This window comes from Magallana gigas, chromosome 4 (genome assembly GCF_963853765.1).
Source record: "Magallana gigas chromosome 4, xbMagGiga1.1, whole genome shotgun sequence".
Taxonomy (NCBI): Eukaryota; Metazoa; Mollusca; class Bivalvia; order Ostreida; family Ostreidae; genus Magallana; species Magallana gigas.
The window spans coordinates 56,212,790-56,228,039 of record NC_088856.1 but is presented as its reverse complement, the minus strand read 5'-3'; the positions used below and the strand labels follow the sequence as shown (position 1 = coordinate 56,228,039).

The 15,250-nt window shown below is 33.9% G+C and overlaps 2 protein-coding genes and 1 long non-coding RNA gene across 8 annotated transcripts in view; 1 reads left to right on the top strand and 2 right to left on the bottom strand.

Annotated features, from left to right (window-relative positions):
* Positions 1–15,250, bottom strand: part of LOC105326468 (uncharacterized) — a 149,211-nt gene that overhangs the window by 36,090 nt on the left and 97,871 nt on the right. The window lies entirely within an intron of this gene.
* The window catches only part of LOC117683170 (ADP-sugar pyrophosphatase), a 106,288-nt gene that overhangs the window by 84,754 nt on the left and 6,284 nt on the right, over positions 1–15,250 (top strand). The window contains exons 1-2 of one of the 2 annotated variants that reach the window (XM_066083161.1): positions 11,833–11,999; positions 14,461–14,528. In XM_066083161.1, coding sequence (XP_065939233.1) covers positions 11,871–11,999; positions 14,461–14,528 — 197 coding nt within the window. In that variant the 5' untranslated portion in view covers positions 11,833–11,870. Of the gene's footprint in view, positions 1–11,832; positions 12,000–14,460; positions 14,529–15,250 lie in introns of those variants that run through there. The other variant, XM_066083162.1, reaches the window with a different exon arrangement.
* On the bottom strand, positions 190–8,317 carry LOC136274984 (uncharacterized). The gene is made up of 3 exons (XR_010713459.1): positions 8,162–8,317; positions 456–721; positions 190–340 (listed from the first exon to the last, which is right to left on the bottom strand). It is a non-coding gene; the product is annotated as an uncharacterized lncRNA (long non-coding RNA).

Here is a 15,250-nt window from a genome sequence, read left to right as displayed (position 1 = left end):
TCTTTTAAAAATATGGTAGTTGAGTGTGACAAAAACAATTTAAATTTGAAAATGACAGTTATAATATTGTTGTAATTTGCAATACATATATACATTCATGTAGTCAATGAACAAATAATTGACCTAAACAATAGTGTTCCTACTTGAATTGAGAGTTCCATATCTTGCAACTCATTCAACAGACAATGGGAGATTATGATTTGAATTCCCTATCTGTCGTTCTTGTTCTGCAAGTTCTGTCTAAAGAGTGACATCAATGTACATGGGTTATCTTCTTGAAGAGTTATTGATCTAATAAATGTGTTGTTCCATTAACCGTAACAGTTTTTGAGGCTTCATTCTATAATAAACAAATGGAGAAATTCAGATGTACATGAATAAAATACCAACATGTTGTAAATGTATGTTGTTTTCTACTATCAATGTCAAAGATTGAGATTTTACTATAGTCTTACTTTGATTATTTGTCTCTTAGCAGAGAAAATGGATCTCCATGGAGAAGTCTTTGTTTCAGAAACCTTCTCTATTGGTGATGTGGGCATGATCATTTAAACTGCAGATTCCTCTATGGCATTTGGTACATCTATTCTTGCCTTCACCCATTCTTGTTGTTTTTGGTGATGTGTTCCTTTTGTAAACACTTTGACAGTTATACCATTCGAGTATGGTATAGCTCGAGGTTTTTTCCTCCTTGAGGTCAAGAATGCTTTTGAATGGCATTCTACAAAGACATAACAATATTGTCACTGTTTTGATGGCACAAAAAAATATTATATTGATAATACAGTTTATCTCACAAAATTAACAGGGAATAAAGTGTTTCTTTTGCAAATGTATATTTTTTCGAATTAACTAATATACACCTGATTGTAACTCAGATTTTTCGTATTAATGGAATAACTGAAATTTAAATTTATGTCAAGTTCAAGTCTGATACGGTATGAAAAATTATTTCTAAACCCCAAGAGGAATGTTATATTGACAACTGAGTTTATGTTACATTGACAACTGAAAAAATGCTTAAATATCATCATGATAATTTCAAGGTTTTTTGTTTTTGTTTTTAATCAAGTTCATCAGTATGATCATCATGATATGGCAAATAAGCCACAATTGGCTTGTGGTCAGAGTAATATGACTCCAATGTTGCACTTGATATTTGAGAAGGACACATCATATTGGTATAAATGTGGTCCAAACATGAGTCATAATCACTTGTAACAGAGTGAACAACCTGGCTTACTTTATGGTCTATGAGAAATTCTGATAAACAAGTCTGTGTAAAAAAGTCAACATTTGCATCTCCCATAATAACAAAATGATGTTCTGTTCCAAGCAATTCAAACAAATTCTGAAGGTACTGACACAAATACCCCTGTGAAGCTTTTTGAGGAGAGCAATAAAAGAAGACAAGTTGCAATATTCTTTCCCGGTGAATTATATGACAAAGCACTGTTTCAGTTGCCATAATATGGAGTCTTCTTATATTCTGGAAAGGGATCTTTGAATAAATAACTATTCCGTGATATGGCCTTCCACTTATGTATTTCTCATCATCAAATCTAAAGGTGCTATATCCTTGTAATTCATAACATGTAGCATCATCTGATGGTTTTAGTCTGCTTTCGGCTATAGCAATGATATCAGCTGATATCAAGTTTTTCTCCAACTTCATATCATTGATATGCAAATGCAGTGATCTGCAATTATGATACAGTAGTTTTAAATCCTCGTTCAGATTTTGTAAAAGTGGCCTCCGAGTACAAACGATCCATTTCATTAGCAACACTCTTTGATACAGAAATCTTACTTTCATTTAGTTCTAATAAAAACACATCTTCTAATTTTCTAACTCGGCTTAAACCTACATAATGCATGTGTTCTTGCTTCCTTTTTCCAAAATGCAAAACGGCTTTATTCATGGTTGACCCCTGAGATTTGTGTATGGTTTTAGCACAGGCTAAACGCAAAGGAAACTGTCTTCTGATCACATATGCAGAGCGAAACATGCCTACATTAAAATTTCTTGTAATTTCTAAGACAGGAGTCCAAGATTTACTGCAATATGGAGCAAAAAGGTGTGCATACTTTGTACGTGCTTTTGAACCAACAGCTTCATTTTCAAATGCAACCCAAATAATACTGCACCTCTGTGAATTTTCCACTCGAAAGTCTAATTTTTTAACCAAACATGTTGTTCCATTAGTGAGACCATCCTCGACATCGATATTGATACAAATTTCAGCCGGCATATCTTCAACTATTAGCAAATTTTTGAATAACCCCATTGTTTTTGATGGATCATCAGAAACTTTTGACAAAATTTTCTGTTTAATGTCTTTAGTTACATCTCCACTAACAGTATCTATGGCTGAAATTGTACATTTTTTACTGGTTTCTGCATTTGTGTATGCTAGCATGTTATGCTCATCTACTTGTGCATTAATAGTGTACAAGTAAGGCAACGAAGATGGGATGGAATCAAGTGACTTTAACCTTGTTTTCAGAGTGGCAATATCAGCAGAAGAATGCAATCCCTTGCGCATTCTATTGAGTAGTTCAGCAAAACTTTTATCATCCTTTTGACGCATGATATCTGTCAATTCAAATACCCTGAAATGGTCTTGCCAAAGATTTGCTGCCAAAGGTCCATAATCATCTACCAAATTCTGAAAGATCCACCCATCAAATACCGGTTTCAACTGAAACAAATCTCCAATAGCAATAATGCTTACTCCACCAAATGGTTTCTCTGTAGCAAATATTTCTTGAAGTCTTAGATTTATGTAATTGAAAAGTTTGTTTCCAACCATAGATATTTCATCAATGAAAATAACTTTCAAACTACGGAATTTGACTCTGAAGGAATCTAACTGCTTCATATCTAATGGTTTGTACTTCAAAGATTGATTTGCAGGAATACAGAAAAGAGAATGAATTGTTTGTCCACCTATATTGTAAGCTGCCTTTCCTGTTGGGGCACACAAAAGAGTTTTCACATCATCTGGATTTTCATGGATTTTTTTTGCAAAATACCTTGTCACAGCCTGGTAAATAGCAGTAGTTACAATGCTTTTTCCAACACCTGCTCCACCAGTCAAGAAACAGTAAATTGGTCCTTCATTCATCTTCATTTTATGTAATACATGATAGAAAAATATTTTCTGTTTTTCATTCAAAGTTCTGACCAAATTCATATAATCATTATGACTAAGTGAGTTCACAGGTGTATCACAAATGCTGATTTGTTTCCTTGTTATGCCTAAATCAAGGCCAATGTCATAGTCGAGACCAATATCTTTTGGGTTGAAACACCCATGAAATATGTTTTCATCATCTGTTTTTTCATATTGGTCAACTTCTTCATTGTGCTGCACTTCTGCTGCAATCACGTGGAATTCTTCATCACAATCTGTCATATTCTTTTCAACAATGTCAATAATGCCTTCATCTACCTCATATTTATGTTTATTGGCATTTATGATTTCAACTTTTCTTTTGTAGTGTTCCTCATATGTTCCATAGTTTCCTTGCAAATCCTTTGTCTCATTTCTCCAAGGGTAAAACAACATAAGTTGTTCTCTATAAAAGTTCTCAGGATCTTGGTCTTTGTTAAATCTTACATATCGAATTATTTTATTTGTCTTGCGTTTCCTAAGAATTGTTCCATTTCTCATGTGATACTCCATTTGCAATGAATCTACAGTTTCATCCTGTTCTGCAAGCATGTCATCGTCTTCTTCATTTCTTTCATCCTCCGGTAAATCACCATCTTTGTTCTGATTACCTTCATTTTTTTTCTCTGAAATAACATCGAATTGTGACACAAAATCAGCCAAACAGATATTTTTTAAAGCATTTGGTCGTCTCTGGTAACGTTTCAAAGCATTATCTGACTGTATATCTGTTGAACTCTCGGGTAGTTCTGACAGAACATCCAATGGTTTTAAAAGGAATGTTCTGTTTTCATCATGATTGGTGTTAATAAATGCGAATGACCTAGTGCTAACACGCAGTGGTAACTGTAATATCAAATATGCTGCCTCCTGAGCTGATACTTCTACATGAGTCAAAAATTTGTTCCCTATATGTCTCACTTGCTGCTTCAAAGTTTTATTTCCTTGCCTTGCTTCTTTACAAGCTTCGTACATCAAGTTCGACATTCCTCTTTGCGATTTTGAAATATATGAAACAATGTAAGCAGCACAGGCATATGCGTCAAGAATAACCTGAACATCAATGTTTGCTTGCCAACATTTCAATATCATTTCATTGTAAGAATTGACTCTGATTTCAGATACATCTCTTTTTAGGAAAACCTTTGGTGATTTCAATGAAGATCTCAGAGCCATTATGTACATTTCCTCTGAAATTTGAAGTTTACAAAGAAATTCTGAAAAAGACATGTCAAAGCCAGTTTTCATTTCATTCAAAAGAGAAGCAATTCTTTCATATTCATCAACAATTTTTGGATATTTTTCCTTTACAGCATCCTGTAATGGTTCAAGAATTTGTGTTCTTGACATAGGAGGTAGGGGGAAATTGAACCGGCAAATATTGTTCCCCTTCTTTCTACATGTGCGAGCATGTCTATGAGTTTGGTAATTGATGAGATCTGGGATATCATTTCTCTTTTGACATGAAGAATGGGTGTCAATGAAATTCTCCAAATCTTGTTTGTCAGATTTTCCATACAGGGGTGCATTTTCAATCCATACAAGCATGTGAATGTGAGGGGATCCTCTTTGTTGGAATTCAACCCTATGGAAATGGTCCACAACTCTTCCCAATGGAAAATTAGATGATTTCAAAACATCACTAATGAAAACTTGCACTCTGTGATTGAAAAATCGTGTACATGTTACAGGATCACTTTGTACAAGCTCACACTTCTCTTTCCATGTTAAATTGGCAATTTCTTCATCGGTGTATTCAACATGTTTAACCTGTTGTCCAAGAATTTTGAGAAGAGATGGCCATCTGGTTTCAGCAGCTGATAGAGAACAAAACCAGGTAGGTACACCTAACTGCCTTATCATTGCAAAAACATCCCTTTTCGCACTTTCCCAGTAAGCTGGAGATCCACGCAACTGCCGTAATACACGATAACCCTCATCAAGTCTCACAATATTATCAAAAGTTGATTGATTCAGAACTTGTCCTACTGTAACTTTTTGCCCATTCAGTTGACACTTTCTCATAGCCAAATTTACTCGATCTTGAATTTGCTTGATTTGCAATTTTTTTAGTTTAAAGAAAATATTTGGAACTGAACAAGCTGCACGTCTGTCAACACTTCTCAATTCCCATTTGCAGATAGTGCTATAATGCACGGGCCTTTGCCTGTCTTTGTTCGCGGGACGTTTCTGACCACAGTAAATACTTGGAAATGCTAAATATTCTGCATTATTGTCTTGATAAAGACCAAGTGGTACCTGACCTTCTCCAGGGGCAAATGAAAAGGTTTTACACAAGGACCTTACATCAACGGGATGAAGCAATGTATCTGTGCTACCAGTTTGCCTGTTTTCAAAATTTGGATCCTCTGTCCACTCATCAGAGTCATCATCATGATTTGCATTATTTTGATTAGTCAGTTCAGTTTCACTTGATAATGTTTCAATATATGAATCACTTTCACTATTACCCACATCATACCCTAGCCATTCATGCATTTCTGATTCTATGTTCCAATTTTCATTCATTTTAATCCCTTCTGTCTGAAATAATGAACTGTTTTTCAAAAGCCATTTTAAAGCTTTCAAGCATTTGTTTGGTCTGATTGCTTCATGCAATACAGAGTGCTTGAAATTCATCTTTCTTTTCAGCTTAACCTGAACAGTTTCGGAATCTGACAAAGTTCTTGGTAAAGATGTAACTGTAGAATTCACATCTGATGGTACATTGACAACATTTCCTCTCAAACTTTTCTGACCACCACGAGGTTTCTCTACGACTTGCATAAATGGTATTCTTGGACTTATTAATCTTTCTTCAAGTTCAGTAATGTCAAGCTCAGGGGGTTTCTCTGGGAACCCCATTCCATTGAAGACAGAACAGGATGGAATTTTTTGAGATTTTAGATTTCTATAGCAAGTATTACATACCCATTCTGTATTTTCCACACTTTTGATTCCAAGTAAGCAGTTTTGCAATAAATCTGATGAACCAATGAGGGAAGTGGCTTTATGAACATTTTCCCTAAACCATGTTTGTGTACAGCAACTGCATATATAACAGGGTCCATGACAAACTTTCTTTTGAAAGTTTTGAACAACTTTGTCTATTCTTGCATCAGTAACATCCTTCAAAGTGAAATCATTTTCTGCTTTTTCCGTATTCAATGATGATTCGCTATTTACAATATCAAAAGCATGTTCACATCTTTTGCCACTTACTGAGTGAGTAATGTTCAGGTCATCATCTACATCTGTATCCAAATCTAAGGAAGTTTTCTTCCGCTTTTTGGAAACTCCTATTTTGACTCGACAAATCTCATACTGAACTTCTTGTAAAGTTGATGTTGGAGACAATGAAATACATAGTTTTCTCAGAAATGAACACAGATCTTGGAATGATGCTAAAGTACTTAAAACACCTGATCCATTTGGATCACACAAACCATTCAAACCCCGACTATGAGAGTCAAATACTCCATATGTGCCATTTCTTTCATTAAAAGTGATTGCAACTGCAGATGAATGGAAAATTAGGATGGCAAACTGCTTGGAACAAGAAGATGACAACACTGAATTCAAACTTGTTTCTAGCTTCTTCCCAACACCATCAACACTTCCATTGACTGACATGTTTCCATAAAATGTCGATAAAGTTTCAATTGAGAAACTAACGCATTTGAAATTGACAAACTTTGGTAAATCTGAAAACTGTAAAAGTTCTTGATTTGGTCGAAGAAAACCATATTGACACATCTTTTTATACAAAATATCACCTTTCACTAATGTAAAATTCAAATCGTTTCTGTCAATATCTTCAAAGCTTTTCAAACAACTCTGCATTATGAAGACAACACAGTTTGTCATACACTGTTTACCCCTGGATTCATTAGAGAAATAAACATCCCCTTGACTAAAATTAGCTTGAACTACTCTTTTCTGAGAATCATTTGTAGCCATTTTCTTTCAATACTTTAACTGTGTACTATCGAGTGGTATTAAATTATTATCCTAATCAATAAATAAGTTGACACAAAATAAGAGAATTAGTCCTGATCTGTAGAGCATACTTGCAACTGTATTGGATTCATTTGGCATGACTACGAAGGGAACTTGAACGTCAGGCAGGCAAATATTTTATGTCGATTATTAAATTACGCTTCATATAATATCCCGCAGTTATATTTTTTAAAATAATCGATTAAGCTGTCATTCCAAAAAATTTAGAATAATTTAGCCAAATGATGAAACAAATGGACACATAAAACTCTACATTACTAGTATCAATTTCTAATTTATAAAAAAAAACTAATTATACACCATCTACAAAAATCTTATATTCTTTGAATTTGTAATCAAAATTCAAAACTAATGGACCTTTTTAGAATTATCTAAACAAGGTTTCAAGAAAAATTCTACAGTGTCAATTTTAATTATACAAAATCAAAGTTCTCACTTCTCATAAAGACAACTTTGTTGTAAAGCATAATTGATCTACATTTTGAGTCTTTGTCAAAATTCAAGTTGTATGTTTCTCACAATTCACAATTTTTATACTGACTCATTGTTCATAAATGCGTGTCTTAGAATTCTTAGTCGTGTCAAAATTCTAATTGAAGTTTCATAATTCTCATGTTAATCTCATAATTCTCATAAAATCTCTCATCAAGGGTATCATCAAATCTCTCATAAAGTCATCAATCTCAAATGTGTGTCAAAATTCTAAGTCGTGTCAAATTTCTCATTGGAGTTTCAGAATTCTCTCATGTATCTCATGATTCTCAAGTCTCTCAATGTTCTCAAATATATATCATTATAAACAATCGTAAATAAAATTCTCATTCAAATACTCTCATATCATTTTAGTGTCTAAATGATAACGAATAGATCTGCTTCGACGTACTACTTTTGAAAATGGTTTAAAAGCAATTGCACTGTATGTAATCTTCAATCAAATTTACCGCCAGATATATGATTGTATTTACCTTTTCTCGGTCTGATGATTCTTTCTCCGCCTACTTTAATTGTCTTCTTCTTGTTTAAACAGCTCTCAGGTTCGCCCACGTTTAAGATTTGTCTCGCCTTCTCGAAGTAAATATTGTATTATTCCGCGGGTTTGACCTCATCATTTATAAATCGAATATATCAGTAATTAAGTGGTAAATGGTTTATATCTGGCATTTCATTATTAAAAGTGTAAAAGAAATAAAGTTAAACAACAATATGAAAACTTTTTACACCTTCTTTTTAGAACTATATTTCACCGCCGAGATATTTTATGAGACCTAGAACCCCACTTTGTTTACATCATGATAGAGGTCGCTGCCGAGGTTGCGTTCGATTTCAAGGTAGATCCACGAATTTTAAATCTTAAGTTGCTAATGTGTCCGCTAAGTGAGAAAATGACGAAGAATTGAAAATTATTTTATGTGCAGTATCAAACATCTCAAACGATTCTTAAATTAAAACTTTATATCATTGGGCGCGTATATAAAAAGTTACACGTTTTCTCTTGTAAAGTTAATATTAATCGTAATTTTGTCCTACACAATTCGGCGAACGTTGCTCTTATTATCATACATGTATATTCTATCGAAACAATTCTAACTTTAACTTGAATAGAAACTTAAACGGCACCCAATCTCTTCAATTCACAAAAACTTGATTGTAGCAAATATATTTACTATGTCTGGATATTTGTAGTATTGAACGCAACCACGATTGAAACTACCGATAGATGTCGTTGATTGAAAGATCATGGAAAGATCATGAGATCTGAGAAACCCTAATAAGCGCTTGCGCATGCGCTTAGCGCTTAAAAATTGGTTGAAATCGGGGGCAGATATTTGATCATAATGCACATTGTCCATTGTTTGGTGTATATATTACTCTAAGCTACCCTGCCACAAGGCCATCCAACAATTTACATGTACGAAACCCAGCTAGTGCTAGTTTGGTTTCTTTGAGTTGAAGTGCGATATAAGTTGTTTGAATAAGATAACAGGGAGCAGGAATTAAGAAATGTGTGATATTTTCAGAATCCTTTTTAGAGATAAACACTATGGGAAAAGTTAATTCATACACGGGATTAGCGCATATCGAGTCGATCATATCTTTTTATTTTTTAGATTTGATATCTTTTAAATGAATTATCATCTTTTTTACTTAGATATGAAATCATTGTAATTACCAAGCCAGTATATGTATTAAAGTATCGCAGTATACAAAGCGGAGTCGACCAGTCTTTTGTGAATGTACAATTAAGACGTCCGACTTTTTTAAATAGTTTATTAATAAATTTTGCAGCGAAAACGTAAGAATGAAAATTATACCATCTCATTTTCTGATTCAGCATCAAACACTACATTTTTAAGGATGTGGTTTGTTACTTATACTTGCATACGTACACAAAACGGTATTTATTGATTTTATTTGGTGACCTGCTATATCTTGCTATAACTTGCATCCCCATTTTTTCCACGTAGTTTAAAATATCTAGATAATAAATGTATGTAGCATGTAATCTTCTATTGTTAAGCATATTTGTTAATCAGAAATTTTCCATTTGTTTACAATAACATTGACCACAACAGGTTTTTTTGTTTTCGTCCCGTCAAATTAACAATATGTTCACGAAGTACTCATAGTTAACTTGAAGGTACTTCAATGTATTTCTATTCTTAACAGTTATATATGCACTGTTGAAATACACTAAAATCCTTTCTTGTATTGGCTAATTCGTGCACGGATCAAAAACATTTCCCAAAGAGGAAAAGGGAAGGGGGGGGTCGAGTGTTAATTTTGTTTGCCGGAGGGGGTAGGCCGCCCGGGACCTTCATATGATCTTCACTGTGGTATTTAGAAGCTTGACTTTTCTAGGGGAGGTTGTGTGTATGCACATATGGGTTAATTGATTTATTCAATGGTTTAAATGCTAATATACATGTATATATCTAATTTATCTCTGCAACAGATGTTGGGTGTTGCCTTATATGTCATTTCTTGAATGTGAGAAGCAGAACGATCAAGCCAGTACTCCAGCACAATTACTGGACGGATTAATGAGGCTCAACGGTCAATAAATTAACCTCAGAATTACTGGCATTATAGTATTAGCCACAAACTATTATTCAGTAAATAGAATCCTAATATTTTAACTTTAAAAATAGATTTTATACAAAGATCTCCATCAAAAGGAGATCAGTATGCATTGGCGGATCCAGAGGGGGGGGGGGGGGGGTTCCGGGGGGGGGAACCCCCCCTTTCTCTGGGACATATGAATTTTTTTGAAAACGTTTAATGCCTATTTAAAGGCAATTTTCCCATTTATAATAGAAATACTGTAATTATTTCAAATAAATGCTTTTAAAATTGCTTATTTAAAGAATTTCGTATTGTTTTGTTTCCATGAATTGGAAATTCTGTTACAAAAATACCGTGTAAGGGGTTAAATATTATAAAAATGCACAACTTTTAAAAACTTTTCTAAATATAATCGCATCTGTACTAATGCCGGATGATGTTAGCGCACTCATTACAGAGGTCACATCAAGTTCCCTGGGACGACAATTGCTTTTACCATTGTATTACACACGTACCATCTTTTCAGCAGATAAATTATCCCCATTTTTTGTCATATCCTATCATTTAGACCTTCATTTAAGAAGGCAATCGATAGAAATCAAAATTGATAAATAGTTCAGAATTTAAAAACATCAACGACATAAAAAAAATACCCAAAATATCCAAAAATATCCATTTCTATAATAGTTTGTCGCAATTAGTCTGAGTTATTTTTTTTAACTAAATACAGTTGTATACGCACTGAAAACGTTTAAAAAGTCCTTGTTTATTTAAGGAATGAATTCAATATTTTTTAGTTTTATACGATATAAAATGGTTTGGGGCAGTTTACGCTTTATAAACCGCGAAGCGGTTTATAAAAAAGCGTAAACTGTTCCAAACCATTTTATATCGTATAAAACTAATAAATATTAAATTCATTCCTTATAATTTAATTTATTTGCGATCAATTGTTGATAAAAACGGTCATTTGATCTATAAAATGACATCAAATTGTACAAAATTCAAACGTAACGTCAGGCGGATTGATACGTTTTTGACGTTTGTCATACTATGACGTAGGCAACATTCTTTATACGATATAAAATAAATTTTTCAACCAATCAGAAAGCGTGTTACAACCAGAATTAAATTATTGACAAATGATGAATTTTGCACATATTGATTTTCATCAAATGGAACCCCCCTTTTCCAAATTGCTGGATCCGCCTCTGAGTATGGTCTATAAATGGCCACAACCATTCAGCCCCCCTAACTTGCAGGGAAGACCACTCCCCCGAGGAATCCGGGCTCACCTTATGAGCACAAGTCCTAGTTTGGGTGCAGGGCACAGTGTTTATAGATCCCTACATAACAGAAATAAGTTGTTCACTTAAGGTCTACTCAGCGCACTGGCGCCAGGAATCGGCGTCACTTGTGTCTGATTTGGCACCGGAATACTAGAGAGAAAACCCGTTCCCCAGGTAATGAGCACAAGTTCTAGTTTGGGCGTAGGTGATCTGTTAATATCAGTTGTTTCACATCGGGGTCGGAAAACGCTTGAGAAATAGCCGATAAACTTAATTAAATTTTTGTTGGTGCGTTGGAGTTAGTGCTGGCTATCTATCGTCAATGTGTTTGTGTGATTTTAGTTCCGTTCTGCGTTTACAACAGAGAACAACTTCATTACGGAGAGTAAAATTAATACAAGCATTCCATACCATGGCTTCTCCAAACGCTGCCAAGTTTGTGAAAGAAGAGGTCAGCACCTTAATTTAAAATTGTTTGCATTTTAAACTTCAAAAGCAGATACACTGATACATACAGACTGACATAAACAGTAAATAATAGTCCAATCCACACTTTGCAAAAGTTGTTCCCCTTTGCGGGGTCAACCCAAAGGTCAAAAGGGAAAAACACAACGTTTCCCTTCTTTATGCAACCAAATATTTGGGCGCCCTGTGAAGAAATCTCTCGGAATTTAATTTATTCCTTCGATGTGTGGGTTGCCCCAACTTAGGGCAATCCAAATTCACAGCGGAAACTGATTTCTAATGTCAAATGATGAAGTTACAACCCTCTAAACTACAAAGGCTACTGTGAGAAATATATGGGTTTTTCCCCAAAGATGGCGGCCAAGGGACATAACTTTTGTAAAGTGTGGATTGGTCTTATAGTTCAGTTATTCATGTCTCTGTGTTTCTGGTCGTAATGATCACGACTCTGGTCGTAATGATCCAAGGAGCTATTATATAGTCTTTTTAGTTTATGCATACAGTCATGATTTCAACCATTTTTCATTTGATTGGGTGTATTAACTGGATTTTTAAAAAAATATTGATTATTTAGCTATAAAAAGGAATTAATTCTTTAAAATTCTTATTCAAATGTCCAACTTCTTTTTTGTCAATATACATGTATATATATATAAGGAATAAGGGATCATTCTTTGAGTATTATAAGGTGATACTTTTGGTCGGGGCGTGATCAAATCCAATAAAGCCCGAAGGGCTTTATGATAGATTTGATCACGCCTGACCGAAATTATCGATCACCTCATAATATTCAAAGAATGATTCCTTATTACTTATATTTATAATATGTTTTACGGTGCGACCGTTGGGGCGAGCGCAGCATTTGATCAAATAATGAATTATGATACATCAATAAAAATAAAAGTATCAACGTAACGTAAATGAATTTGAATGCAAAATAAAATATAAACATGCCTATTTTCTCTTGTAAATTTTCATAATTTATAAGATTGTTTATTTATTTAAATAGAATTTATCTCAGTTTTTACAATGTTGTTGAATAATAACGATTTTAACATAATGTTTATTGCAGTTTATTTCCTCTTTTCTTGCAGCAGACATTTTTCTTAAACTTACATATAAAAAATTGACTTATCATAGAGCCCCCCCCCCCCCCGTTTTAAAAAAAATATAATTTACGTATTAAAAAAAATAATTCCTGATCATATAAAAAAAATCGGTTTTGGACCCCCCCCCCCCCCCCCGGGAGGATGTAATAAATGTGAAAATAAAGATACCATTGAGCAGTTAAAGAGCTAAATGCATACTACGCACTCACCATTCCTCACCCGGATTAGAATTTCATTTTACTTGTAAATATTTTTTGAATGATGCTGCCGCGCCCCCTTTTAAAAAACGTTCCTCGAAATTAATTACTGTAAATATATAGTGAATAAAATAAATGTGAGCATTCATCCAAATGAGAGCAAGTTACAACTGTTTCCAATTAAAAAAAAAAAAAGATGTCCCAATTCTTTAGCTTTGCAAGATTTTGAGAAGATTTGGTATTCATATTCCAGCAGATTTACAATAACTACTTAGAGTAATTTCCCCTTATTGTGACGTCAAAGTTGACGTCGGTCAAGTGTCATCTGTCTCTTTGAAAAACCCTGGAAAAAAAAACTAAGTGAAATATACTGTTTTGTTTACTTAAAAAGCATGATATTCATGAAATTACACAATTTATCTGTTTCTCAAAAGTTTTACTTTGATTCTCGCGAGAAGGAATCAAGTCTAGTGAGATCGTCCGACATTGATAAATTGCATTGTGGGTCGAAATTTACTGACTCCGAAAAATTCTGTGGGATCAATGTGCAAGAAATCCATTGTGACGTCACTCGAAGGAACGACAACTCTGTTAGTCTTATGTAATGGAATTATTTTATTTACAATGCATGATGTACATAGTCTTTTATCTTGTTCTCGTGAGAGTGTGAAATGGGAAACCATATTTACAGGGAATTACTGGGACGATTAAAACAAGGCATTACTGGTCCGATTTACTGACGCCCAAAAAATCCGTTGAATGAATGTGCAACTAGTCCGAATTTTCTATTCACACACGCCTTGCCGGTAGAGCTCGCTTCGCGCCGGCGCTGCGCGCCGGCGAGCTGCGCTCGCTATAATTTTAGGCCATCGTACGATTAAATCTTTAAATATAAATAAGCAAACCCCGCTGGCGCCTCAATTTGGCGTCATTTGTATTATCGGTTATATAGTACAAATCGATACGTAGTGTTATCACAGACAAAGACACTGGATAATATAAATATATCCCTGTGATTGCATATACTTTGATATTTGATGCAGGTTGATGAAATGTTCTTCTTTGTTGATAGTCACTGTTGTTCCAAGTTATTGCTAATATGTTTGAGTTTACATATCATTTTTGTTTAAATTTTCTTTAGGAAGTTGCGAGAGGAAAGTGGCTTTCCTTGAATAATATCACTTACACAGATCCCACAGGAAGAGAAAGGTATGTTATATCAATAATCTGCATCAACCTCACATCTTAAAGGTGATCTACATGTGATCTACATGTATAGATTTTGAGATTGTTTGTTGTTGAAAGTCACAGTTTAAAGGACGTGGTAAGAATTTTGTTCAAACTTTATTTTTAAATTTGTTGTTTAATTGTTTACTTGAGGAATGAATTCAATATTTATTTGTTTTATACGATATAAAATGGTTTGGGACAGTTTACGCTTTATAAACCGCGAAGCGGTTTATAAAAAGAGTAAACTGTTTCAAACCAATTTATATTGTATAAAACTAATAAATATTGAATTCATTGCTTCTAATTTAATGATTGTTCTCTTCATTGTAGATAAAAACGGTCATTTTACCTTTAAAATGACATAAAATTGTACAAAAATCAAAGGTAACGTTAGGCGTATTGATACGTTTTTGACGTTAGTCTTACTGTGACGAATGCAACATTCTTTATACGATATAAAATAATTTTCTAGCAATCAGAAAGCATGTTACAACCAGAATCAAATTATAATGTTTTAAGTAATGCATTTCCAACGATCAAGCAAAATTTGAGTGTCAGTCGTAGATTTATAAGCAAGATACAGGGCTCACAACACTTTGTCAAGCACACAAGGCTCGTATCATGTTTTTGTTTACATTGGTTCAATATATCAGAAAAGTTCTTTTTCAAGCTGATTTTGTATCTGCTAATTTATTTTCCAC